The following is a 25683-nucleotide window of genomic DNA, read 5'->3' as shown; positions in this document are numbered from 1 at the left end:
AAACACCAGCCAAGAGAAATGTCTCAGACTTGCTAGCAGTCTCTCTACAAGAAAACATTCATGAAAGCAAAGTGATGCCAGGGCAGATGTTTTTATTAAATAATTTGTCACTCTCTTTTCTGGCCAAATTTCAAGGTGCTCTATGCAGAAGAAATACATCTAGTCAGTGCCCATCTGAATTAGTTTATTCGGAAAGGAGATATGTAACAGGATTAAGTCACCTCTGTAACAGACCACAGACCTTCACTGGTCTTGTCTCCTTCACAGTACTAGAGCAAGAACATCTAATAAATATTGTCCATTTATAATAATGCTCTGTATTAAATCACAGCCCTGCCCCCCCCTTAGGTATGATACAGGTTTATGAACAGCCTGAGCAGGTGTAAACCCTGTAAAAGGCTTAGTCTCTCTTCAAGGAATATACAGCATTTTACACAGATACACTATGTACACAAACCCTGTGTCACTTGTGTTGTGCCAGTACCAGACAATGCTAATGCCATTCAGATGAATGGAGTTTGAAAACCAGCTTCCATCTTCCCCTGGTGGGTTCCAGGAGAGCACTAGTTGTTCTGTGAATGCTTTTTTCAGTTGTATATGGAAATTCAAGATGAACTGTTTAAAAAAGAAGAACCCACACTTATCTGCTTCTGGCATTGGAAGAAAAGCTCCACCATGCTTGTGTAAAGCTTGACCAACCTGGATACAGATGAATAGTTTCTCTTTTTGTTGTTGACAACCCCCAACCCTGATGCTGTGTTCCTGGGTTGGGTCACACACCAGTGATGGTTGCGTCCCTTAAACCTCCCTTGTGGTTCTCCTGAAAGCTCCATTGCTGACACCAACCACTGTAAGAACAGGCACTTCTTGCCTGAAATGCAAATTTTGTCGCAGGATATCCACATGCAGTTCACTGCACCACCTGCACACCCAAGGGATTTGCTTTGCCGCTGCTTCACAGAAATTTAAGTGATGGAGAACTAGAAGCCCTGGAGTCCAGAAATTCAAAACAAAGCATGTTTATTAAGTGGTTTCCTTTTACTTATTTCTCCCTCTTTTTTTTAAATAAATAAAACCTTCAGACACATACAAGTGAAACACATCCTTCAAAGTGCAGTTACATTTCCACCCCACTCCCAAGAATCACATAAAGCTTTGTCAAGTAACCAAAAAGCCTCCAAAGGCCACCCTCAGTCCCTTCCCTCAGCAACAAGAACAAATGGGGCTGTAGTGCTGCCCAGCTCAGCTGTTCACAGCCAACAAGGCTGGTTTCGGATACGGTAGCAAGAGTCAGGCTGCAGAACGAAATGGGAAGTTTAAGGATATGTAGTATGAAATAAACCCAACCTGTTTAGAGTCCAAAGAGTTCATTACCAGAATAAGTTAGTTACTTTGGGAGCCCTGGAAGGAAGTAGGCAGATGAGAGTCATAGTGATGGATCAGAACTGCTGCTAGCAGCAGAGTTTGGGACAAGGGATTAAAGTCATTTTGCGCAAAGTCATGAAATCACCTGGCCCAGGTGAAGCGCCAGCAGCAGCTGCCTCCCAGGGTTAGTTCGAGTCTGCCTGCACTCCAAGCACACCAAGTACCAGAAGAAAGAAGAGAAAGGGAGGATGAGGTCAGATGCTCAAATTCCATCTGTGCAATCTGTCTTTCCTCATGTCTTTAAAAATCTGTTATGACCAAGGGCACTGAGCAGAGGTATGGGCACGTACAAGTCAGTTAAGTCTTTTCAGGCTCATAGAAAATTGCTGTAAATAAGATTTAGCGCCCCTTAAACTACCATGATTTTGACCTCATCGTTCTCATCAGCACGGTAGAAGAAGGGAATGCAGGGGTTTTCCAGCAGGGGGCCCAGCCTCTCCTGAGGGTTCTGGATTTCTCTGAGAAGCTGCATTATTTGCTTTTCTGTGGGGTCCTCTTGGCTTGGCTGAGCAGCTTTACCATCAATAGGGGAGAAACCAGATTGGTGACGAACAGCAGCCTCTTGTTCTGCTTCATCGGATAAATTCACTTCTCGTAACCCTGTAAGGAACACAGACAAGGCAGGCAAGTGACTCTTCCCATCCCCGCACAACAGCAAGATCTCAGATTCTTCTGTTGTACAGAACTTGTCCTGGCTGCACTTACCTTCTCCATCTGTAGCGTTCAGTTCAATACGCCTCTCCACCACAAGGACACTTTCATTCTGGGTTGCCAACAGTTCTGGGTTTTGAGCAGCTGCTACGTACTTGCTGTACCATTCATTTCTTTCCCTGACCAGACGCATCACTAAGTCCTGTAGTTCCAGTAGTTTCACCTGCACCAAAGTAAAGGAAAGCCTATGAACCATGCACACAAACACAACATGACAGTTTATGCTCTGGCCCCTGTCACAAAATTAGCAAATTCATAGTAAAGCTAGCAGAAGAACACCACGTGAAGGTTTGGGCTGTGCCAGTGCTCCCCTGGCCTGCCGTGCTTGGAGTACTAGAAAAAAGACCCCTTGCCTTCATCTCTTCCTTGTCCTGAGCCAGTCTGCTGATATACTCCTCTTTCTCTTGGTGCCGCTGTTTGAGGATAGCCCTTTGACTCTGGTACAATGCAATATATTCCCCTGGAATACAAGAGAAGCATCAGGAGCGTTAGCAAGATTGGGCTACACGCCTTACAGTGAGCACAGAACTATGTGGCATGAGGATCCAGCAAATCCAACCCTGGACTGGACATCTGGCTAGTTAGGCAGCAGTAGGAGACCTGAACTGCTTGGTAGTTGGAGGGCTCCAGCGCTAAAAGGTCTGTAGGAGACCTTCTGTTCCCCAAATGATAATGCACTGAGCAAGCTTCAGCTTGTGCTGGTGTCGCCTGAACGTACCAATGGTGTCTGTCTCCCCGGACAGCTGTATGCAGCGATGTTCTAACTCTTCCAGCCGTTCCTTCAGATCAGCCTTCTCACGCATCAGCTCTGTGAAACGGGACTGAACACAGAAATTGGTATCAATCATCTGAACTGCTCAAGTACAGAGACCACCTGTGTTAAACACATCACCCTCCACTGACGCTGCTCTGAGCCTGGGGAACAAATCTTGCTGCCTTTACAACTTGTCTCCAGTTCACTGCTAACCAGGAACAGAGAGGAGCGACCTAGAGAAGGTGTAAAAAGTCATATCTGCATTTTGGGAAGCAGAAGGGCAGATAAAACAAACTGCTTTTTAACCTTCTCGTTACTGGGACAGCACAGCTCTGGCCATGCTCAGCTCCAAGACTGCAGACCACCTGCTTCATCCCAGCAGGGTCAAGATAATCAGTCTGTTTTTCAACTATTTCTTTAGAAAAAGACCCCAGGTCAGTGTCAGACCCTTATACTCACAGTCTGTGACAGGGGTGGGCGGGGAGTTACTGCTGCAAGATTCACTGTGCCCAGACAAGCAGTGATAAGCTTTTCAGGAAGTACTTACTATTATGGAACGTCTGCTACTTATTCCCCTACAATCTGTCTGTGTGTGCTGTTAGTTTGACACTAGGTAAAGTCAGGCAGAGCAGCAGGACTGAGAGGAGATTCTTTGCTTACCTGTAGTTTCTCCATGGCAGTTTTCAAAGCCTCATGAACCTCCACTGGAACAGTATCCACAGTGGAACCTGGAAGGGACACTGTCATTTACAGTTGCTCCTTGGGCACAATGCACTCACAGAACCTGTAGCTGTTTCAGGGAGACCAGTGCAGCTGGCCCCATAGTCACACTGTCCCCAAACTGCACCAAAGTTTTACCTTCACCCAGCATGACGTGATGTTGCTGCTCCTGCCTAAGAGCTGCTATTTGCTCCAGGAGGCTTCTGCACTGCAGCTTCTGAGCAGCCAGCTGCTGCCTCATGTCTTCTCGCTCCTTTTCCACTTGGGACATGGCGGATGTCAAGAACGCGACCTAAGAAGAATTCCAGAGTGTGCACATGAGTGCTGCTCCTGTGTGAAGCATTGTCAGTGGTGCATCTTGGGACAAAGTAACAGTTTACCCCATTTTATTTATGGGTACAAAACCAAAGTACTAAGTGACTGCCCTGGAACTAAACCAGGCAGCAACTACTGCAGCTCTTCTCATTCCCAAGTAGTACACATACGCAGGTTAAATGCTAGCTCCCACGGCATCTGTTTGATCATGGTATTTTTCCAATTATGACTGTACTTACAGAAAAATCTAGTAGATATTTGATACCATTTCCAAATTGCCTTCCAAACTAAAGAGAACATCATCCTTATAATTAGAGAGCTACTCTGCCAGATGAGTTGTCTTCATAATTAAAGCCACTTCCAGCCTGTCCTGAAAACATGCTGCATGCAGAAGTCTTGGATTTTGCTGCTATGCACAAGGAACTGTTACACTTCCCTCATTACGGTGCCTCACAGCTGATAAACAGCCTATGCCATGCACCCAGTGGAACCTCTCTGCAATCCAACCTGCCTCCTTTTCTAAATGTTTGTTTAGAACTAAAACCAAAAGCTTCTCTGCCCATTAAAACTCACCATTTCTTCATGGCTTTCAAACTTCTCTGGGATCACAAATGAAGATTTTTGGATTTCTTCAGTCATTGTTTCACTTTCAACTCCATCTCCTGTAAAAGGAGGAAGGTGAACAAAGAGGTAATACCTCAGAGAGCCCAGCTCTTTCTCCTCCCTGGAGCTCAGCTGCAGCTACTCACCATCCAGTCGGTGCAAAATCCTGCCATCCAGGTCTGCTGCCAACTGACTGATCTGGGCCTGCAGCTCCTTGTTCTCCCTAGCTACAGCTTCCAGACTTTCCTGCAAGAGAGCAGCAACAGAACACTGAAACCGGCACAAGCCAGACTGCAAACAATCACTACATCTTCAGGCAGTAGCACCACACACACAAAAAAACCCCAGTGCTTCTGCTCCCAACAAGCATTATTCACCTGTATTGCACAGGATGTAATCAAAGAATCATAAAACAGCCCAGCTTGGGGCTGTTAAAGATCATCTGGTCCAACCTTTCACTTAATTAATACTTAAAGTAGTTAAGCGCTTTTCCTCCCATCTTCCCACTTGTCCCTTTTTACTGTTACCTTGGTCTGCTGCAGCTCTTTCAGGTGCATTTCCACTGTCACCTTCCCCTGAACTTCCTCATGCTGTAGCCGATCCATAAGCTGTGTCTGCAGCAAGAACTGTTTGTGCAGCTCCTCCTTCTCGGCAGCCAGCTGCTGGTACGCCAGCACGTACTGCTGGAGGTGCCCGTAGTACTGGTCCCGCTGCTGCTGCAGACCCCGAGCCTCCTGTGTTTTCAGTTCCAGCTGACACAACGAGATCGAACCATCACATCAAACCATTTCTGCCAGAAAAGCTGATCTGTGTGACACGATCCAAACTGTCAACTTTGCCCCAAAGCCACCAACTAGGCAGGCAGCCACCATCTGTCCCCACATGCTGGTCCCCCACATCAGACAGCAGATGATGGGGGAAGGCTCCCAGCTCGATCATTACAATACCAATTTCCATCCTTCCCTCCAAGCTTGGAAAGTCGCCAGCAGTTTGCATCAACTGCTGCGTACCTGCCCTGCCATCCCACCGGCTGTTCTTACCGTCTCTTTGAGCTCCCCCAGGTTCTCCTGCAGCTGCCCAAGCTTCTTGGCCAGCTCCTTCTTTACATGTTGCTCCGACTGTAGGGCACTTGTAACCTCCATGTTTTCATTTGTCTACAAGACAAATACCACTGTATAAGGAAATTGGCCCAACCAACATTAACGTATACTCTCAATAAACCATGTTCATTCCCAATATATCAGGGTGCCATCCCTTGTTTTAGTCTGGGGTGTGACTAAAGGCCATAAATTGACTGTTCAGGGCAGTAAATAACTTACAAAAACATTCAGAAGATGGGAGAAGAGCAAGGGAAGAGCCAGGGGAGTCAGTGCTGGGACAGTGCCAAGAAGAGGCTGGCATGTCACAGAGCCTGTCAGCTCCAAAGCAGATGGGGGGAATGAATATCCCAAACATTCAAAAACAAGCAAATGAGTTCAGAAAGGACTAAAGAAAAATCAGCGGCTAGACCACGTGTCAGTTTGCCAGGGCCCCAAAGGGGAAGCTGTTACACTGGAAGAACAAGCAAGAGTAAGGACTCAGCTCCAGGACGGATAACAAGGACAGCAGCAGGGGAGAAGACTGCTGAGAACTTCTTCCTCACGGGCAAATACAGCGATCAGAAAACAGGTATCTTCAAGGGTAAGAGGAATACTCGGGGAAAGAAACAGGGAATGAGAGGGAAAAGGAAACTGGACAAAGATATTGGTTCATCTGCCAGAGCACCTGAGGGAGTAAGGAATTAACAGGGAACCTCCTGGCATGGCAATATGAATCACAACCGATGGAGCACCTGTGGCCTCAGAGGACAAGAGACAGATGCTTCTGCCAGTTTTTTGTCTGTGCTACAAAAGAGTTGCACCAGTGAGAGCAGCAGTGGGAAAAGATGCTCAAGAGACATACCAGTTTAACAAACCCATTCTGCAGCTCAGCCAGCTGCTCCTTCAGCTCCCGATTTTGGCTCAGCGCCCTACTGATGGTGACCTTGTCACTCTGCATGTCCTCCAGGATCCGCTGTCTGTCCAAGGACTCCTCGTTGTAGCGCTGCACAGCCTTCTCAAGCTCCAGCAGCCGCTCCTCCTGCTCCCGGTTGAGGTGGCTCAGCTGCTCGTTGTCCCGGACCTGGGCCTGGTACTGCCTGTGCAATTGGTCCTTCTCTTGCTGCAGCCGCTGGATCTCTTCCTGCAGACTCAGCTCAGTTTCTGTGGGCCCTGCCGGTGGGGAAGGCTCGATATCCATGGGCTTAACTGCTGGGGAAGTGGAATCAAAAGCAGCTCAGTCAAAGGGCTAAATCGCTGTGTAATACACAACACTATCACATGCACAAAGCACACCCCAACCTACAGGGCTCTGTGACCCAGAAGGTATCACCAGCTGCAGTATCCAGCCTCACTGTGGGGCGTCAAGAGGAACGAAGGAGCAGAAGTACCAAAAACCAAGCACAGCGTCCTGCCGTGTGCTGCTGACTCCCTCCCGGCCCTAGGAGAGCATCCCACTTTCCCAAACTCCTGGGCCGGAGAGGCTGACAGTGCAGTCAGGTGGGTGCTAAAGACACAACCAGTCTGCTGCTCAATTAGCTGCAGCAGTTCATTTGCTGTTTGTTAGGACAAAAGGTTTCTTAGGGTCACGAAGCTCTCAGCTGCCTTCACGGCTTCAGAGCATCCAACCTACTTGCACCTCATGTGCAGAAGTTCCTGCACAGCAGGGACAGAGATAACCAGCTGGTGCTCTGCAGCGCAAAGCCCCCCTTTGGAAGCCCTACCTGATTTGCTCAGCAACTCTGTAAGGTTGGCTTCCAGCTCCCGAATTTGGGCCACATGCTGCTCCTTCTCCTGTGCCATCATGTGGATCTGCAAGGCCACATAAGTGAAAGTTAAAACATAGTTACGGTGCGTTAACTCCTGCCTGTGTTTGTCAAAAGGAAGTGTGATACTGCCTCTGATGTTACCTGCTCAGACAGCAGCTGCACCCGCTGCTGCCAAATGCTCTGCTCCTCCTTCAATTTCTCTACATACTGATCTCTCTCTGCCTGGAGCTGGTGAAGTGACTCTGAGAGCTGTTCAAAACACAATAAAACACAAAGAAAATCATATTGCCTAAATAAATTTGGCCATGACTGCTTAAGGGATAAAGCTTGAAGAAACCAGTGTTAATGCAAAGCTCAGGCTGCGTTCTTCTGCCACACAGATTTCATTACAGAAGCCAAGATTTGGGCCATATTTCACACAACCTCTTACCTGAGCAATCTGGGTTTCCAGACTCGCCTTCTCCTCCAGTGCCATCTGCATCTGCTGGTTTGCATCCAGACTCCCTGCCTGGCTTGAAAACTGCCAAAAGAAAATCAAAAAGTTATGGCAAAATGCTAATACTCAATTTCTGCGTCGCCTTTCTCCTGATAATAACCTGCCACATAATCCTTGTTGTAACTTTCTATAGTTTGAAGTGCTCAAACTCATGCTGAAGTTGAATTAAAAAAAAAAAAAAAGCTTAGATTTTAGTCCTGTAAAACCTGCTGATCTGGGCAGCTCCTCCCTAACAATTTTATATTTACTTTTTTTTTTTAATTAAGAAAATGCACTTTAATCAAATCGTTTGACTCAGAAACTTTGTGCATTTTCAGAGTCTGTATTATACAGCCAGATCAGATGGTATAAAAGCTTGTGACCTTAAAGACTGTCAAACATGTCAGGAATGTAAAGCCAATGTCTGGAACATGTCAGTGGACTAAGTAGCAAGGCTGGTTCAGTTGAGACACAGTGCTTTGGGCTTTATTTAAAGGGTAACTTAAACCACTGTCAGGAGGGAAGGGGGAAGAAAAAAAAAAGAAAAAAAGAGCAGTTTTTTCCCCTCACAGGTTCACCTTAACACCAGACTTGTTCTCTGAACTAACAGCTGGCTTCACACATTCCCTTTCTAACTGGCTGCTTCTCTTAACCTTCCCCCACTGACCTTCCAGTTGCCATTGTCCAATTCATCACCTTCTGCTGGGGTGAGTACAACCACCACCCCTGCTCAACTGCTTTCTCAAGGAGACTGCACAAGAACCAAGTAACCAAAATGCTGAACAAACAGGAAGAGTCACCGTCTTTTCACATTTGGTATGTTCAGCCACCCTCTCACCTTGTGTAACATTTTTCAGCAGACCAATGTCACCATGTCTTTACTGCTCCAACTTAAAACACAGGCTTTCTGTTCCTAGAGGCCTCACTGAAAGCCTTTTACTAAGAGAATGTCTTGATGGGATTTTGTGCTTTCCTTTAAAAACAAGAGTTAAGTCTTGGCCCTGCTGTCAGAAGCAAAGTCTTACACTGATCAGTGTGATCTGCCCTCACATCCCAGCAGTATTATGGTTACCTGCTGAATCATCAGTTCTGCCATTTCCAGTTTCTTATGCAAATCCTCCATATCCAACTTCATAGCTGAATTCTGGGAAACCAGGGAGTGAATCTTCTCTGACAGCTCCGAATTCTGCTGCTTTATTTCCTCACTACTTTTGCTAAAACAAACAAACAAAAAATTAAAGTGGCATCACTATAAGTACTATGGGTTTGCTGATGCCCACGTCATAAATTTACAATCTAGTGTTTCATAGCAGCTAGAATCACATAAACATCACATCTAGTGACTTTTTTTTTTTTAATTCAATATCGAACCTCTCGAGTCAGCACCTGTAGTCTGTGCCTCTTGTTATGTTTTGTGGCTCTACTGAGTACTGTTACTCTGCGGTAATAAGCAGAATGGACTTACGTTCGTTTGTACAGTTCCAGTTTCAGGTTGTCTCGCTCCTTAACTAACTCTTTATTATGCTGAAGAGAAAGGAAATTATTGATTAATCTACGGACTTCAGCCAAACAAATAAAATGTTAAAAAATTACTTCATTTCACCTCTAGCAGATCAGCTAAAGTGGAAAAGGTCATAACTCCGGCAAAATCCTCAGGACAGGTTTGCTTAGAACCTCCTGAATTTTCCAGGAATAAGCCTGCTCAGTCTTTTCAAATGTGATGCTACTAACTGAACGTGAGGTTATTTCTGCAAACTTCCGCATTAATATCAAGACTAAAGTCTCTGTTTGATGGAGACCTGCCTGGGACAAGGTCTCACTGAGGCTTCTGTCGTGTGGAGCTGGCAAGCCTAATGATGGAAGCACCACATCTGAAGGCAGCAACTGGACCATATAATCAGTGGTCACAGAAACCTGAATGAAGTTCGCCTTGATCATGGAGAATACAGGCCTTTACAAGGTTAATTAACAATTAACAAGGTTAATTTCTGCCTCTTCTCTAAGCAGGGACTGCAAACGTTGTAGTAGTGTAGTGACAGGCAACTAGTCAAAAGCAGAGCTGCTGGTTAAGCATAAACAGAGGTGACTCTTACCTTCTCTGACTGTTTTTGCTGCATAGAGATGGAGGACAAAGTACGTTCTAGCTCCGACACCCTCTGGCGAGATGAATGCAGACGAGCAGCAAGGCTTTCAGCTTCTCCTGAACAAGTCAGAGCAGAATCAGTTGACGCCAGACCACAAATTGCTTTTTGGAACTGGCTGAACAGCACTTTCTACTTCGTCAACAAGCTCTTAAGGCAGCACAGAGCTTTCTAAGTGAGACCTGGTTCCACTCCTGGCTCTACAGGTGAATCACCAGCAGCTCTGAGCAGTAAAGCTCTCTGTAACTACTGTCCTCACTTTTAGAGGGAGATGATGAAACTTCCTTTACAGAAAAACAGATAATATGTTGTCTGGTTGGTTTTTTTTCCCCTAATTGAGTCAATTGCTCAAACTTAGTTCAGCACGAAAGGCTCGGGTAAAGCCTACATAAGCATGACAGCTGTGTGGGAGGGAGGGCAGAGAAAGGGGAACGAAGTTTCAAAAGCATCAGAAGCAAGTTAAAAAGGAACAGTCCAGGGTAGTCACCAGGCCCAAACACGGCTGACAAGGCTTTAGTGATGCACAAAGAACCTCAACAGCCATGGGATCAACACGCTCCCATTTGGGGGCAGCGATGATGACAGAAGCGGTGACAGTGCCAAGTGTTGCTCATCAGGGAGTCGGTGAGTGTTGTGAGCTGGCTGCCAGCAAATATCACACTCCTGACTTCAACTCCACAGTTCAACCAGCAGCTTGAGCTGAAGCGCTCACAGTCCGTTACCTGATTTCTGCCGCGCGGCTTGTTGAGTATGTCCAAGGGCTGTCTGCAACTCCGACTTCTCAGAGACAAGAATTCCAATAGTCTGAATATGAACCTTTGGGAAAGGAAAATCAGCTCAGCACAAAACTTCTTTGCCTGTAAATGCAACATCACTGATGCCACAAGAGGATAATGCAGTAAAGGGAAAGAGCTCTTGCAGTTCAGTACAGTCTGGCTGAAGGAATGGACTCGTGTGGCTTCCAGGATGAAGACTGTGAGTGGTCAGTGATCCAGAAAACAGCAGAAGCTGGGTGACATTACTGTAACAGAGCTTCTGCCTTACCTGTAGCTGTTCCCTCAGTGCTGCTTGCTCTTTAGAAAATTTCTGTTCAAACTCCTTCTTTTCCTGTATAAACAAATGACGCCTATTCAGCACAAAAATGTTAATAGTTAACCCTTGTTGGCTTACATCAAACTAAAAAAAGCAGTGATTCATTGGTAGTGCTTCCAGCATCTAAATGATGCCAGTATTTTTGAAGACATACTTCAGTCTTCCCTTATTTGATCTACTTCATTATTTACCCATCATAGAATGGCAATGACAGAACAGTGCAATCACTGCGAGCAGAAACGTGGCAGTGTTTGGAATGCAAACTACTGGTAAGGACTTCAACTGCAACGCCCAGCCTGTACTGCACTCCTCCAATACTCGAGCATTTAAATATTAACTTTTGCCAAAATAAGAACACTACCTGCCAGGCCTAACTGATGAAGTCAAAATATTAACCTTATGCTAAAAATGAAACTGGATGTAACATAAAACAAGATCACATAGGCGTGTGCCACAGTCCACTATGCTTTGTACTCGTCAGAGAAACAGAAACCCATTTCTGTATCTATCCAAAAACAGGAGACACTTTACCTTCTCCAGCTGATTCACTACTTCTTGGTTCTGCTGTTTCTACGGAAGAAAATTGATGTGCCAGTATTAAGAGAAAATACTCTCATACTGCTGAAACACATTTCACTTTAATGAAGAAGGATACATGGCCAATTAATGCAAACAGAATTTCCACTATCCTAGACTAGGAAGTTCATCTTTGCTATTAAAAATAACAGATTTGGGACTCCACTAATATGCCAGATGTGTTTTTTATTACAACAGTTCTTCCCAAACATCACTTCTGGAACCCCCATATGTTTATATCTGAGTATCCACCATCTTCAGTTAAACCTGCATCCCACATCCATGAAATTATTCATAGTAATCTTGCTGTATTAGGATAATCACCAAAAATGCTTTTTAAAACAAAACAAAACATAATCTTGTCCTTTAACTGAGACCTTAGACATTTATCCTACTTAACAACTGGCCTTTAAGTCATGCAGAGCTGCGCTTCTGTTGGCAGGCTTCTGCAAAAGGTGGTATGAGAAAGAGCTGAAGCCAAATGCAAAGAAAAGGGATAATTCTCTCCCAGCCAATTTCAGCCTATGGATGAATTATCTGGAGATTTGTTGACCGTACATAGTGCATCTTTAGGTAGGAGGTGTAGGAAACAGCAGCGGCAGGTGTCTGTCCAGGCTGCCACACAAACTGTGCTGCTGTGGTTGCCATTTGCTCGTGTTGTCCCCCTGGCACTTCTCTCACAGATGCCTCATAAGTAACTACATAATTAGTACTTTTTCCCCTTCCCAAAGAATGGACGTTGGCCAAGCTGTTTCTTTACTACTACTCCAAGGCATTTTGAAACATGATTACAGATGGAAGGGAGATGAGTTTGAGGTTTTGATTCGAGCAATGCCAGCGCACAACATAACCAGGAAAAGCAAAGGCAAACAAGGAGAATCTTGGGCGGGGGGTGGGAGCAATGCACTATGCCAGATACCTCTGCAGCCCAGCTAAAGACAAAAAAGAAACAGAATGGAACAAAAATAACTCAAAACCAAAAATAAAACAGCAAGAGAGGTCATGGGGTACACTGGGAAATGCTGAACTTTGGGAAAAGTACAGTTTTAGAGAGGAACAAAATGGGGAAAAGTATTTAACACAAGAAAGGCTCTTTTCGGACTGAAACAAGTCCACTTAGCTGCATTTCTTGCAGTGTTAAAGCTGAAGGCTGAAAAGCAGCAGCAGGAATCCATGCAGGCCACAGGACAAAGCAGTTCATTCATCGAGCCAAGAGAAGCTGAGGATATGATCAGAAACCAGCCCCAGGCTCTCTCTTAGACCTACTGCTCCCACTCTGCTGATATATTTAGAACAGCACCAGCACCTGCAGAAGCAGGATTTCACACTGCTGCCAGCATCAGAACTCTGTATTTCAAGGATTCAGACCAGGACCAGAAATAGCTGTTTCATCAGGATGCTGATCATCCAGGGGAAGCATGATGAAATCGATAGATCACACTTAAACGGAAACAGCAAAACTCTGTTTTGTGTTCCTCAGATGAGCAAATACATTCACAAATGGCCTTAGACTTTGATCCTCCTAAGATTTTCCATACAGCCCATTTTGTTCCTTACGAAGTGCTGCGGAAGCAGCTTCATTGTGGCACTGTGAGAGAACCCATAACCTTGCAGACACCCAGAGAGCATGGAGGAGCAATAAATACGTCAAACTGGTTGGTTGGATTGTTTCTTACCAATTCCTCTATCTTTGTAACGAGCTGTTTGTTAGTTAAATTGCTGGAATCCAGGGCTACTGCCAGCTCCTGGTAACGTGTCTGATGGGCACATGCAGATAGGAGAAAAAGGAAGGAGCAGAAGAGGAAGAGGGGGGGAAAAAAGCAATAATTAAAAAGGACAGAAAAATAAATCATTATCACAGTTTGATATAATCAGATTGTCCAAACAAAACAAAATCTACAGTTTCAACAAAAGTAGCTGAGATGTCAACATATTTTATCAATTTCTGCTGAGGCTTCATTGTGACATAAAAGTGAATCAGAAATAACTGCAGTTATTTCTGCATGTTGCATGGAAGCCAAATTATCCCCAGTCCCCAAAGTGGGAACACCTCCAATACGTGCCTCCTGCTCTTAACCTCAACTACCTGATTACAGCAGAAGACAACACTAGACAGCAATGTATGTGAACTGTGCATTCAATTAGGTCTCATTAACACTGCCGTAAGCACAGAGTCCCAATACGTGATCAACAATAGCAAACAAGAAAGAAGAAAAAAAAAAAAACAACTTACTTCCATTTCTTTAATATTTGTGGAAGAAACAGCACTTTCCCCATTCACATACGATGTAGACTAGAAGTAAACCAGTCAAGTCAGTCATTTTATTCCCCAAGGCAACAAATCACTATTAAGTATGAACTTATTATAGCACCTTCCCCTACAAAGTACCACAGACAAGCACAGAAAACATACTTTTCTGGCTAAAGATAGACGCAGACTCCCCCTGTGACAAGCTGATGTGAATCATGCAGATTGACTTCAGATTCTTTTCTGCTAAATCAAGAATACATCAGTCCATGAATACACGCTGTTCATTCATCCCACTCTGGTTTTCTTCCTACTGCTGAAATTTTACATTCCTAAACCAGGAGTTTTTGCTTCTCAACACTTAAATATCTTATTGTTTAGTAGGACGCCTGCAGACACCTCTGAGATTGAAGAGTGTTTTCTTGAGCTGACTGCTTAAAGCTCCACATCAAACATCAAGAGAATTAATACGACAAATGGATCAAAATGAGGCCATACCTGTGAAACCAGGCCATTGAGTTGTTCAGACAACTGGCGGAGACTTTCTGTCGATGAGAAAGACCTGAGAACAAAGAAAGACTTTGCAATGAAAATTTCTCCCAGAGAACTGCCCAAATCAGAACAACACTAGGGAGGAATAAAAGATTAATTTGTTGGACACTTTGGGATCATGTTGCAAAGCTGTTTGATAAACAAACTTTCTCACCTGGTCTCATCCAAAGCATTTTTATGATCATCTTCATCTTCATGAATCTGTGGATTGAAACACAAAAATTTACAAGCCTATAAAAGAAGATGGGAGTTGCATTTGTGAGTTTGTCACTAAGAGCTGATCACATCTGGGCTCAGGTTCCACAGTACCTGTAAATACTGCTTTCCAAAGAAAGATGAACTTAAAACCACCAACTCACTCCTGGCTTACACATAATTTGTGGGTGGTGTGTGCCCAGGTTTCTTGGAATGGAGAAACTTCAGTGTTACAAGCTTTATATTTACTGTTACTACTTATCAGTATAATCAACACTTGGCTTTGCTGGGAAAAACTTCAACTGAATATTTAAGTAGTTAAAGGAAATCCAGACTGATCTGACTGGAGACCTTCTGTATTATTAAGAGCACTTTCTGCTAATGAAATAATAGAGAAGGGGAAGGAAAATAGCAGCTTTGGGAGACGCAGGGGCATGTGCACGCTAGCCCTCTCTGCGCTCCCACAGACAGATGATGACTAGATGGAGAGTGGAGAATGTAGTAATTTAAACAGCAGAAAATCTTAACTAGTCACATCATATTTATGAAGACTGTCTTTCTCAGAAAAAAATGTGGCATCACAAACGAATATTCGATGGTTCAATGACAATATCCATGATGATTCACAAACCTGTGTCAGCTGCATGCTCCCAGGAGCAGGCAGAACAGAACCACAACTAGGTAGGGTGTTGCTGTTAGAGAGCACAGGGACATCGGTAGCAAGCTGTTCAGCGTTACGAGGGGCAACATCACTGTCAAAGTATGCCTGTCACAAAACACATCACAGGAATTACAGCCTTCATGCAGAACGAATGAAAACACACATGAACACATCACTTTGTGATCAGCCCGTGAAAACTAGACTGATGTGAACAATTAATGACTTAGAAACATGGGGAATTTGCATCTCCCCAGAGCATGCAGGTGGCTGCACCAGCCCGTGAACAGACACTGGCCCAGACCTGTGCCCTCTCAGAGCCAGTCTGAGTGCGTCCCATCACCAAACTCGCTTCTTTAACATGAGGCAATAATGTCTTCAGTTCACACACTAGATTTACTGCAAAGGATTCACCAAAAAGCAAGCGAGGGCAAAGCCAGACGGTAGCCACACAGCTTCGAAAAGCACTGCCTTCAAAGTGTGTCTGGGGAAAACATGGAGCACTGTATGCGGATGAGATGGAGAAGAACAGGTTAGTGACTACTTGAAAACTGGGTTAGTCAAACTCAAATGCTCTGTCTAAAATGCGGTGACTAAGTTTGTGGCATGCCATGGACCACAAGTTTAGAAACAAGACATTGATGAACAGGCCAGCTCGGGGTGCTGGGAGCAGGTGCCCATGGCCCTGCTGTAGCCATGAATCCCGTGGCAACAGGAATCTAAATAGAAAAGAGAAGGGCCAAAAAACTATTTCTGGACAGCAATGCAAGTCCTCATCCAGCCTTCATGGGAGGATGAATAGCATCTGGTGACACCTCTACCATGCCACAGTGAACTGGACAATTGCGTCTATCTCATACAGCCCCAGAGAGCCACAAAGGCCCAGAGCAGTGTTCTAGTGTTTTATGGCAATTTATTTTATTTCATCATCCAGCTCCAGCTAAGTCATCATTTAAAAACACTACAAAGCAAATGAGATAATCTTTCAATATTCAACCCCACCAATATCCTGCAGCTCTCTGCTATTCCATCTGAAAAGAGTTCCCTTTCACTTCAGTCCCTCCTTTCCTGGCACTTCACAGCAAACAAGAAATCGCTCTCTTGGCATTCCCTGTTTACCTGCTCAGCACTTCAGCCATGAATCAAGCAGCAAAAATACAGTAACAGTGAAAACAGATTTAATGAAAGCAATAAGCTGGAAGACTGCAGAGGCAAACAAATAGAATTTTCTCAGTTTCTTTTTAGCAGGACAGATACTTGTGCTCTCAAGGAGCAATACATGTCAGGTGCTTATAGGAAGGTCAGGAATTCTCATACTTCCTCCAGCCACAGGCAACTTCACCTTTATTGGTTCAGACACTCATCAGTACAGAACATCAGATGAACAGGAGGAATATTATTCCCACTACATATCAAAAATATTTCCTTATTTTTTTCTGATCAGGACATTATTTTTGCTTAATTCTTCAAGATGCAAAAACCAGTAATGTGCCTTAACTACAAAACTCCTTCCTTCTTCCTCTACAATAAGCAGTTTTGAATTTTTTTTAATAAAACAAAATATTTGAGCAGCTGAATTTGTTGGAAACAGAGTTAAGAGCAAGACATTTAATCTAGAAATTGCACACTGTGAGATTCTAATAACGTAGAATAAAAAGTTAGTAATTCTGCTCAGCTTAGTATATAGTAGAATCCATTTGCTTTCACACAAAGGCTCCTATTTTGTTGGGTTTTCTGTGTTTCACAGCCAAGAAAGCTGAAGTGGGTGAGATGGGAGGGGTCCGCCTCTCATCAAGACACCAATGGCAGCACTAGCTCAGATGCCAGCGATCAGTTTTTCCGCCCTATTAGCATCAAGTGAGTTTCTGAACAGCATTTTCCTGAGTCGGGATTTTTACAAGACTGCAACTGGAAAGAGAAATCTTTCTTTCATTACATATTGCAATTAAAGATTAGTTTTCAAATTATTCCTAAAACCCCAGACACAATAAGCTGCAAATTCCGTAACAGCCAATGGGATCAAAATGTATCTCTCCATGCTAAGGAAAAATCGAAAAAAAAGGGAGAAAAAAGAATGAATAGAAGTAATAAATTCTCCATTTTCAGGTGAAACGAGCCTCATTCTCTGAGATCTAACGTACATGGAGCTTATGAGTTTTAACTGAAAACAGTCCCCATGACAAGGGTGAAACTTCAACCAAAATCCGTGCTTTCTGCTGTGAGGCAGGCACATCCAGCACCTTCAAAGCTGCCAATATGGGTTCATGGCACTTAAGTTCTACTGATACGCAACCTACACGTACAAGGTCCGGTCAGAGGAACTTCCTGCTGTTCACTGTGTGTTGGACAGAACAACTGCTGCGTTATCACCCAAAAAAAGGAGAACAGGGATATAAAAGCAATTTGGAGCGAACTCCATTCATCTTGCAGGTTTCGCTGCATTATGTGGTACCTCTGGTGATTACTATAGTTATATTTATTGCCAGAGATGCATGGATATGCAGTAAATATAATAATTAACTACTTCAGGACAACTGAATTAAAACAATGGTAGGGAAATAAGCTACAAAAATTATGCAAGTGAAAGGCAGAGCTTTGGTACAAGAAAACTGGAAGAAAATTCTGAGCCACAAAATTTGACTTCCCTGAGTTTTTACCACAATTTGAGCCTTATTTAAGTAAACTGACTGTCTGAAAATACTTTTTTTAAAGGCTGTTTGTTTACCTTTGCTCCTGAAAACATTTCTATTACTTACTGGCATACTTCCTGCCCTTTCCTCTTCAGAGGCTTGCGAACATGAAGACGCTAAAGCCTGTAAATGCTTGACCTGAAGTATCTGACTTCCTGCCTGAACATATTTAAGCCCGTGGTACTTGCCCAACTGTACATCACCTGTGCAAGTTTCATCGCCTGTCATAAAATGGGCTGGCTGGAATAACTAGACAGTTACCCAGGCCAGCTGCTTGCCCGGAGATGAGCAGAAACATGCCCTTCAGAAAGGAGGCTCTAGGAAATACAGCAATGACACGCAGAACAGGAGAAATACAGACTAAGAAAACACTATCTCTTCCTAGCGCAGTTTTCCTCAGTGGTTCAGTTAGTTTATTGTCTCACTCCGAATTCCCGGTTTTCCTCAAAGCTCAGCTGCCTCAAGAAGTTTTTGACAAGGTTCACTTTTTCACGCGTAGATTTTGACACAAACCAGAGGGAAACAAGCACTTGCAAGCAATGGAAACGCATGGTAACAAATAGCTCCGTGTTAATAAAAACAGAAACAAAAACTCAAGCAACTGACAGTGGATATGTCAGGACAAGGCTCCATCCAAAAATTCGAGGTCAGTGTAAACAGAATCCAAAGCATGCAGCAGGGAGAGCGAGTCACTGCGAGGGACGCGAGCACTGCCTCACCTTCCTCTTGTCCAATGAGGGTATGGCTACCCCATTGGAGCGGTTAAGGTCTGACACCAGCACCTTCAGAATGTTCTGAATCTAAAGGAGGCGAAAGAAAAGGGGAAAGAGAAACGGCTCAGAAAAGGACAGAGAGAAAAATGTCAATCAAAGGCAGGCAAAGAAACCAGCATCCTCCAGCTCGTTAGGAGCACGCAGCTCAAAACAGCAGCTCTGGACACACCCAGGGTTGTGCGACAGCGTCGTACGATCAGACGCTGCTTCGGCACGTACCCTGGCTCGAGATGCACCTTCCAGTAGAGGTGGTTGCTAACTATTGTAGCGCACTTCGTACACCAGCAACATGGGCATCTACACCATTTGTATATTACGCTGGCGCAACCATTTTCCAGCGCTAGTCATGTTGTTCAGAAAACCAAAGAACAAGGAGGTAGTAAACGATGTGGGACGAAGAACGAGACACTTACGTTCTCTGGAGACTGCCGGTCATCACTGGTGGGAGTGTCAGGTCTACCGCCTTCTTTACTTTTGCGTTTTTTCTTAGTTTCTGCAGTTGCTCCAAGGTTATTCTTCTGCTGATATTCCTTCAGCTGTGAAAAAAAGAATAATCTGAAGTTCAAACAGAATATGACTTCTGTGAGTATAATGTCAAAAAGAAAACCAAACTCCACTGGGTAGAAAGACAGATCAAGTCTAAGGACAAGAGAAACACTCTTCAATGAGTTTGTCCCTCTGGGGAAAAGAAAAAAAAAATCAAAACAAGTTCAGAGAAGCATAAAGTAAGAACTAATGTGATGGGTTTATGATGAGGCTCAGAGTTGTAAATATTCAACTTTTGTATACAGCTAATGATGTTCTTGGGAAACAATTTGATACTCCAAACTGCAACTAAAAGGAGATTAGAAGAAATATTCTGGGGTTTTTTTTAAGGTTATAACTTAGAGCAGTAAGGAAAAAATAATGAAGAGCAATTAATCCTGAATGCAAAGTGAAAAAGCAGTGCCTGATGGTAAGATCTTCCACGCTGTGAAAGGTTTTAAGAAAGAAAATGACAATCCCTGCAGACAAGTAACACGTTAATACAGACACTGTAATGACTGTGAACTAAGGGGATAAGCGACCTACAACTGATTTTCAAATCATATCCATTTGGCCCAGGCAAAGCTGGTCTGATAAGCTGTAACTTGAATTCCACTAGGTCTTCTGGCATTTGTGTGTGTGTTATCAAACACCTAAGCCCCAAATCAAGTGAGTGCCAGGCAGTTATGTAAACTATCCGCTTCCACCAGCCCCCCGCCAAAACAGCCCCGTCCCCCGCTGAGCCAGAGCCCGGGCAGCAGGACACGCTGTGGGGCCAGCCTGGGCAACAAAATAATTAACAAGAAGGATCTCGTTTTTCGGAGGATTTCAAAATGGAAGCCCGAACTACTCCAGGACACTTTCCCATTCCCATGACTTTGACACAGAGGCACATCCCGCCGGGACGGACAGGGCCGAGCCGCCCCAAGAAAAACAAAAAATAAAATAAAAAGGAAAAAGAAAAAGCGGGGAACGTGGGAAAACAAACAAACCAGGCGGACCGCAGAGCACCGCAGCAGCCCAGGCCCGGCCTCTGCCCCCGGGGCCGGGAGCGGCCGCCAGCCGGGAGAGCCGGACGGCAGCGCCGGACACCGGGGGACTCCCGGCGGCGCCCACCCGCAGCCAGCGGGGCGGCGGCGACGGGCCTGGCCCGCGCCCCTTGAGGGAGGCCCGGCCCGGCCCGGCTCGGCCCGGCGGCTCCGGTCCGCACGGGGCCCGCGGAACCCGCCCTCCGCCTGCCCGGCCCGGCCCCGGCAGCCCCTCACCTTCTTCTTGGCCGCCGCCAGCCTGCTCTGCCTGCTGCCGTCCGCCATGTCCGCCCCGCGCCCGGGCCACGTCAGCCGCGGCGGGGAGCGGCGGAGGCGGCCGCCAGGCTCCGCCCCGGCCCGGCCTGCGCTGCTGCCGGGGCGGCCCGGCCCCTCGGCGAGCCCGGCGGCCGCCCGGGTCACCGGCTGCTTCGGTGCGGCCCACGCGAGAAGCTGCGACGCCCTGCGCTGCTGTGCGCACCGTGCGCTGCTGTGCGCTGCTGTGCGCACCGTGCGCTGCTCCGGCTGTGGGTCACCTGCGCTGCCCTGCGCGCCTCTGTGACGTCCTGCGCGGTTCGAACGCTGTGACGCGCTGCGCTGCTCCTGCTGTGTGACACCTTGTGTGCTGTGCTCCTGTGGGACACCTTGTGCTGCTCCTGCTGTGTGACACCTTGTGTGCCGTGCTCCTGTGGGACACCTTGTGCTGCTCCTGCTGTGTGACACCCTGCGTTGCTCTGTGCTCCTGTGGGACACCTTGTGCTGCTCCACGTGTGACACCCTGCGCTGCTCCTTGTGTGCAACACTCTGCGCTGTTCCACGTGTGACACTGCGCTGCCCTGTGCTCCTGTGGGACACTCTGTGCTGCTCCACGTGTGACACCCTGTGCTGCTCCTCCTGTGTGACACCCTGCGCTGTTCCTGTGTGACAGCCTGTGCTGCTCCTCCTGTGTGACACCCTGCGCTGTTCCTGTGTGACACCCTGCACTGCTCCATGTTCCTGTACTGACTCAGTTGCCCAGAGTAAATACAGGGCAGGAACCAGCCCGGGGCGCTGCGCAGGCTTCCCTTGCCCCTTGTAGGGCATGTCCTACAGCTCCACATAGCTTTCTATTTTATGTGCGTCGCTTTGATGCCTGAGCTCTCCCTTTGAAGTCACGCTTAGCGCGGGCGGTTGGGTTTTGCTGGTGTGTGATGCCGTTCCCAAGCCCTTTGACCTTCCAAGTGTGACCATCGCAGCGTTTGGCTCGTGCGGTCAGCCCAAGGAATCGGATACGGCTGCAGCCAGTGCCTGGCACTGCCCGGGGACACGTTTACCTCGGGCAGCCGGGCTGGGAGGGCTGCGGGAAGGAGGCCGCTGTGCCGCTCCAAGAAGCTGCATCACGTTTGTGTGGGAAGATGTTGGGAACAGGGCCCAGGGCCTTCAAAGGTTACGGAGCTGCACTGGCCTGGCCCTGAGCGCTTCCTCCGGCCAGGCAGGACGTGTGGGGCAGCCGGCGGCTCAGACAGTGGCAGCTTTTCCCTACAGAAATAATAATTGTGTGAAAGACCCTGCGTGCCCTGAGCTCTCCCTGAGACCCCGTCCCAGCCGCAGCCCCAGGGGTGAGGTGGCTCTGAGGAATTTTCTGGGAGGCGCTGGGTGTCATCGCCTCGGCTGCGGTAATTGGGGTAATTGTGCCCTGCCGCACTTGAATGTCACCTTTAGCTTCACAGGGGGAAATTTATTCTCTAGCGCTGTCGGGTCCTGTCAGGGGGGGACTACCCGCCCCGGCGTGCCCCGCGGCGACGGCGCGACTACAACTCCCAGCGTGCCCCGCGAGGTGCGACCACAACTCCCAGCGTGCCCCGCGGCGCAGCCGGCGCCGGTTGCCGGCGGGAGGCGGCAGCCCTGGCCGAGGGGGTCCTGCCGAGCGCGGGCCGCAGCCCGCCCCGCCAGCCGCCCCCACCACCGCGGCCGCTGCCGAGGAGGTAGGAGCCGGTTCCCCGCTGCGCCCCCCTCCCTCGATGCGCCGCAGGCCGTGCCCCCGCTGAGGCGGGTCGGTTTGGCCCGGTCCGGCCCCGCCGCGGGGTGTCCGGCCTGTGACGCGGCGCCCTCTGCTTTGCCAGGGCCCCCGGTGGCGGCCGGCGGAGCGGAGCTGCCGGCTTCAAGTCCCCGGTGAGTCCCCGCCCGGGCTGGGGGGAGGTGGGCCGTGCTCGGTGGCTCCCCCCGCAGCGGGGAGCCGGGGCCGGCGGCGGGCGGTGCTCCCCGGGAGCCGCCCGCCCGTTGCGGTGGCTCAGGCCGGCACAGCGGGAAGGGTTTGGCCCGGACGGTGAAGTCGCTCGTTGCCGGGGTCACTGCCGGCCTCGCCGTTTAGCACAGAGTCATCCTGGGAGCTTCTCTTACACGCCAAATTGTGATTTCTTTGTTTTCACTTTGCGCTGCAAATCAACAAGATGTTGCAGGGTATGATATGGAGCAGGCTGACAGCACGTAAACTGATAAATATTTTACCTGAGCTTTTGCTGCTCTATGCCTAGGAGATTTTTTTTCCTTCTTTCTCCTTTTTTTTTTTTTTTTTTTTAACCAGTGACCCATAGAGTGTTTTCTGACCAGCGCCCTCCAGCACTGTAGCATTTTATCCAGGGCCGAATTAGTGCTAAATGTGTTCTGTGCTCCACAGGTCCCATCTCCAAGGTCCTGCCAACCTAATGGAGCCAATGAAGAAGCCCTGCTGTGTGAAATCAAAGAGCTGAAACAGAAAGACCTTGCTCTAGACCAGGAAATCACACAATTATTGTCTGAGTATGTCCCTGACAAGCTTGGTGTTTGCTCTGATGCCTCAGTTATATTTGGTTTTAAAATAAAATATGATCCAGGAATTAGAGCTAAAAGGTGACCTCTTATGGTGCCATACAACGTTGATTACAGTGTTGTTTGGAGTTATGGGACTAGTTAAAAACAAGAGGAAATTCTTTCTGGTTTATTTGGTAAAGCAAAACCAGTTTTACTAGTTGCTTGGATAAGAAGATTTTATCTTTGCCCGAAATGTTGCTGAGGTAATTACGTGTGAATTGGCAACGAATTGTTTTAACAATTACGATACTACAACATGTCATACTAGAAGAACTTGTTCATGTGAGAATTAAAATTGAGATAATTACTTGTATGACCTGCCAGATTTAGACCCAGATAAATCTGTTTCCTTTTTTATTCCGTCTTGATCAAGTGTTCGCTGAGTTTGTGTCTGAGGTGAGTGGGTTAAACTTGTATGTTCGAGAAGCGGAAACGTTTCCCAGGCAAGAACACTCTGACATGATGGGTGTGTGTACAGGGTAGTGCAACTGGTTTATTGTGGTTTCTTATGTCACACTGTGGCAGCTGCATATTAACAACTGTTTTGAGATAAAATTGCTGCTTGATTTTTTAAAGAAAGGGAATCTCTATTTGTTGTGAAGGAGTGATAATTTCTAAGCTAATGTGTAGTGTGTAGAATGGAAATGGTAGAACAACAAAGGCTGTTCCAAAAGTTTGTTTGTTTTATCCTCAAGGATAAACAGACCTTATTTTTCCCCTAGCTACAGATTAGAGATACATATACACTGAGTTCACCACAGCCTTTTCCTCTTTCTACTTGATTCTGAGAATTCAAGTGGATTTTTTTTTTTATAAGTCTTGATGTGGAAAAAAACCCCACAAACCTCAAAGTGAGGATTTGCTCATTTGTAGCTTTATGTTTATGACTTGCAGCAACTGTACTTGCTGCCTTCAGATTCTACTTTAGATGTGCCAGGTGTGGGTGTCTCAACTCTCCTTGCTGTGCTCGGTCGGTGGTGGCAGCACTCGCTGTGCAGCAGCAGTGATCCCGCTGTGTCATTTTTTGACCTTGCTGGTTTTATTTGTACAGAGGCTACAGCCTGGAGGAACTGGAGAAGCACATCTCTCTGCTCCATGAGTATAATGATATTAAAGACGCTGGACAGATGCTGTTAGGCAAGCTGGGTAAGGAACAGGAAAGCTGTTGAAGAATTTCTCAGTCAATGTTTTCGTATAGAAGGAGAGAGAGAAGCTCCTACACTGTGAAGGCAGAGCTCATTTTAAAGATTGTTCAGTTCTAGGCTTGTATTACCCAATCACTTGTGCAAGCACAAATGCTTCTGTCATTATTTTCTTGGGATATCTTTAGAACTGAATGTGTGGAATAATTGTCATTGACTGTTATTTTAGTCTGTTATGGATCACCAGAGTTTGATAAGTCTTATTAATTTTTGTCAGTTTTGTTCTTCACGTGCTAAAAAAAGTGTTGAGACAAGTGTGGAGTGTAGCTGCAAAACCTTAGGTTGGTTTCATAGCTATGGGAGGTTCTATGAGATAGCTGGGGGCTACTGGGAGGAAAATGCAACTTTTCTGACTGATCTTTGTTTAATGGAAGCAATGGTATTTCTTTCTTTTCTAGCTGTTATCCGAGGGGTTACTACAAAGCAGCTCTACCCTGAATACGATCTGGAGCTCAGTGACTAGTAGTGAACCTGAAAACTGCCGCATCCTGCAAAGATGATTATTACTGGACTATTATATTTTGATGTCGTATCGGTTTAGAACTGATAGGGTGGCATCAGAAGTATGTATGTAGAATTGCAACAGCATATGGGTTAACAGCCTTATTTCCAAGAAGCTTTTGAACTTGAAAGTCGTTGAATCTATCAGCTGTTTCCTGCTTGTGGGAAAGGGATGTAAGACTTTGGATCATTTCATCTGCTACAGTATTTTTAGTTTCTCTGTTGGAAAGGTTGTAATTCAGGTTGATGTTAAGACTCTTCTCATGAAGCCTTTGCTTCTCTTCAACATCCAGGTGCTATTTGGATACTGAATGGATAGAGGAGAGGAGGGCATATAAATATGTGATGTAATAGCTGCTTTGAAAGAAAAGAAAAACCCCTCAGAAGCAGGGATGGAAGAAGGCTGAAGTTGTCATTTGGGGGTTTTGTTTTGGTTTATGATCAAATCTGGTTAATTCTGGGTGTTCTACATTTTTGTACTTAACTGCTCTGGTATCTGGAGGTTTTATATCATTTCTGTAGTAAATGGCAAAATGTGAAGTTGTGTTGAACTGTCTGGTCTGAATAAAGCAGCCATCACATTTCTCAGCAATTCACTTTAAGAGCCTATAAAACATCGCATGAACCTGGGAATAAATTCTTAAACTATATTCTGAGACTATACATGTATTATTTAAATGTTTTCCAAGGACTCTTAATGGAGACAGTGTGGCAGCACTACCCAGTAATAGGTAGGAGCAGAATTACATTTACTTTCTAAATGCAGAGTCACTGTGAAAGTGAGCGGTGTCCTGAACATAAAATTATGTTGAGAGCATGAGTGTTTCA

At 46.1% G+C, this 25683-nt stretch overlaps 2 protein-coding genes across 7 annotated transcripts; one reads left to right on the top strand and one right to left on the bottom strand.

Moving 5' to 3' along the window:
* Positions 1-118: 118 nt before the first annotated feature.
* Positions 119-20842, bottom strand: GOLGA2 (golgin A2). Of its 6 annotated transcripts, none has more exons than XM_065648516.1 (28): positions 20564-20842; positions 19187-19309; positions 18720-18800; positions 15284-15418; positions 14612-14658; positions 14404-14467; positions 13891-13950; positions 13334-13414; positions 11613-11651; positions 11034-11096; positions 10712-10805; positions 9942-10048; positions 9314-9372; positions 8921-9062; positions 7804-7893; positions 7515-7622; positions 7329-7416; positions 6470-6816; positions 5569-5682; positions 5056-5280; positions 4675-4774; positions 4499-4587; positions 3749-3902; positions 3551-3618; positions 2855-2957; positions 2490-2596; positions 2131-2299; positions 119-2025 (listed from the first exon to the last, which is right to left on the bottom strand). In XM_065648516.1, the coding sequence occupies exons 1-28, from the start codon at positions 20609-20611 to the stop codon at positions 1775-1777; spliced, it is 3156 nt and encodes a 1051-aa protein (XP_065504588.1). In that variant the 5' UTR covers positions 20612-20842; the 3' UTR covers positions 119-1774. The 6 variants fall into 6 exon arrangements, with proteins under 6 accessions (XP_065504588.1, XP_065504583.1, XP_065504586.1 ...); XM_065648511.1 differs by having other exon boundaries at positions 6470-6813; positions 20564-20838; XM_065648514.1 differs by lacking the exon at positions 13334-13414 and having other exon boundaries at positions 20564-20838.
* On the top strand, positions 20610-25493 carry SWI5 (SWI5 homologous recombination repair protein). Its single transcript, XM_065648856.1, has 6 exons — positions 20610-20850; positions 22071-22287; positions 22426-22474; positions 22980-23101; positions 24204-24298; positions 24753-25493. The coding sequence occupies exons 1-6, from the start codon at positions 20610-20612 to the stop codon at positions 24815-24817; spliced, it is 789 nt and encodes a 262-aa protein (XP_065504928.1). The 3' UTR covers positions 24818-25493.
* The last annotated feature ends 190 nt before the right edge of the window (positions 25494-25683 follow it).

Source organism: Caloenas nicobarica, chromosome 19 (assembly GCF_036013445.1).
Source record: "Caloenas nicobarica isolate bCalNic1 chromosome 19, bCalNic1.hap1, whole genome shotgun sequence".
Classification (NCBI taxonomy): domain Eukaryota; kingdom Metazoa; phylum Chordata; class Aves; order Columbiformes; family Columbidae; genus Caloenas; species Caloenas nicobarica.
This window is presented reverse-complemented; position numbering and strand designations above follow the sequence as displayed.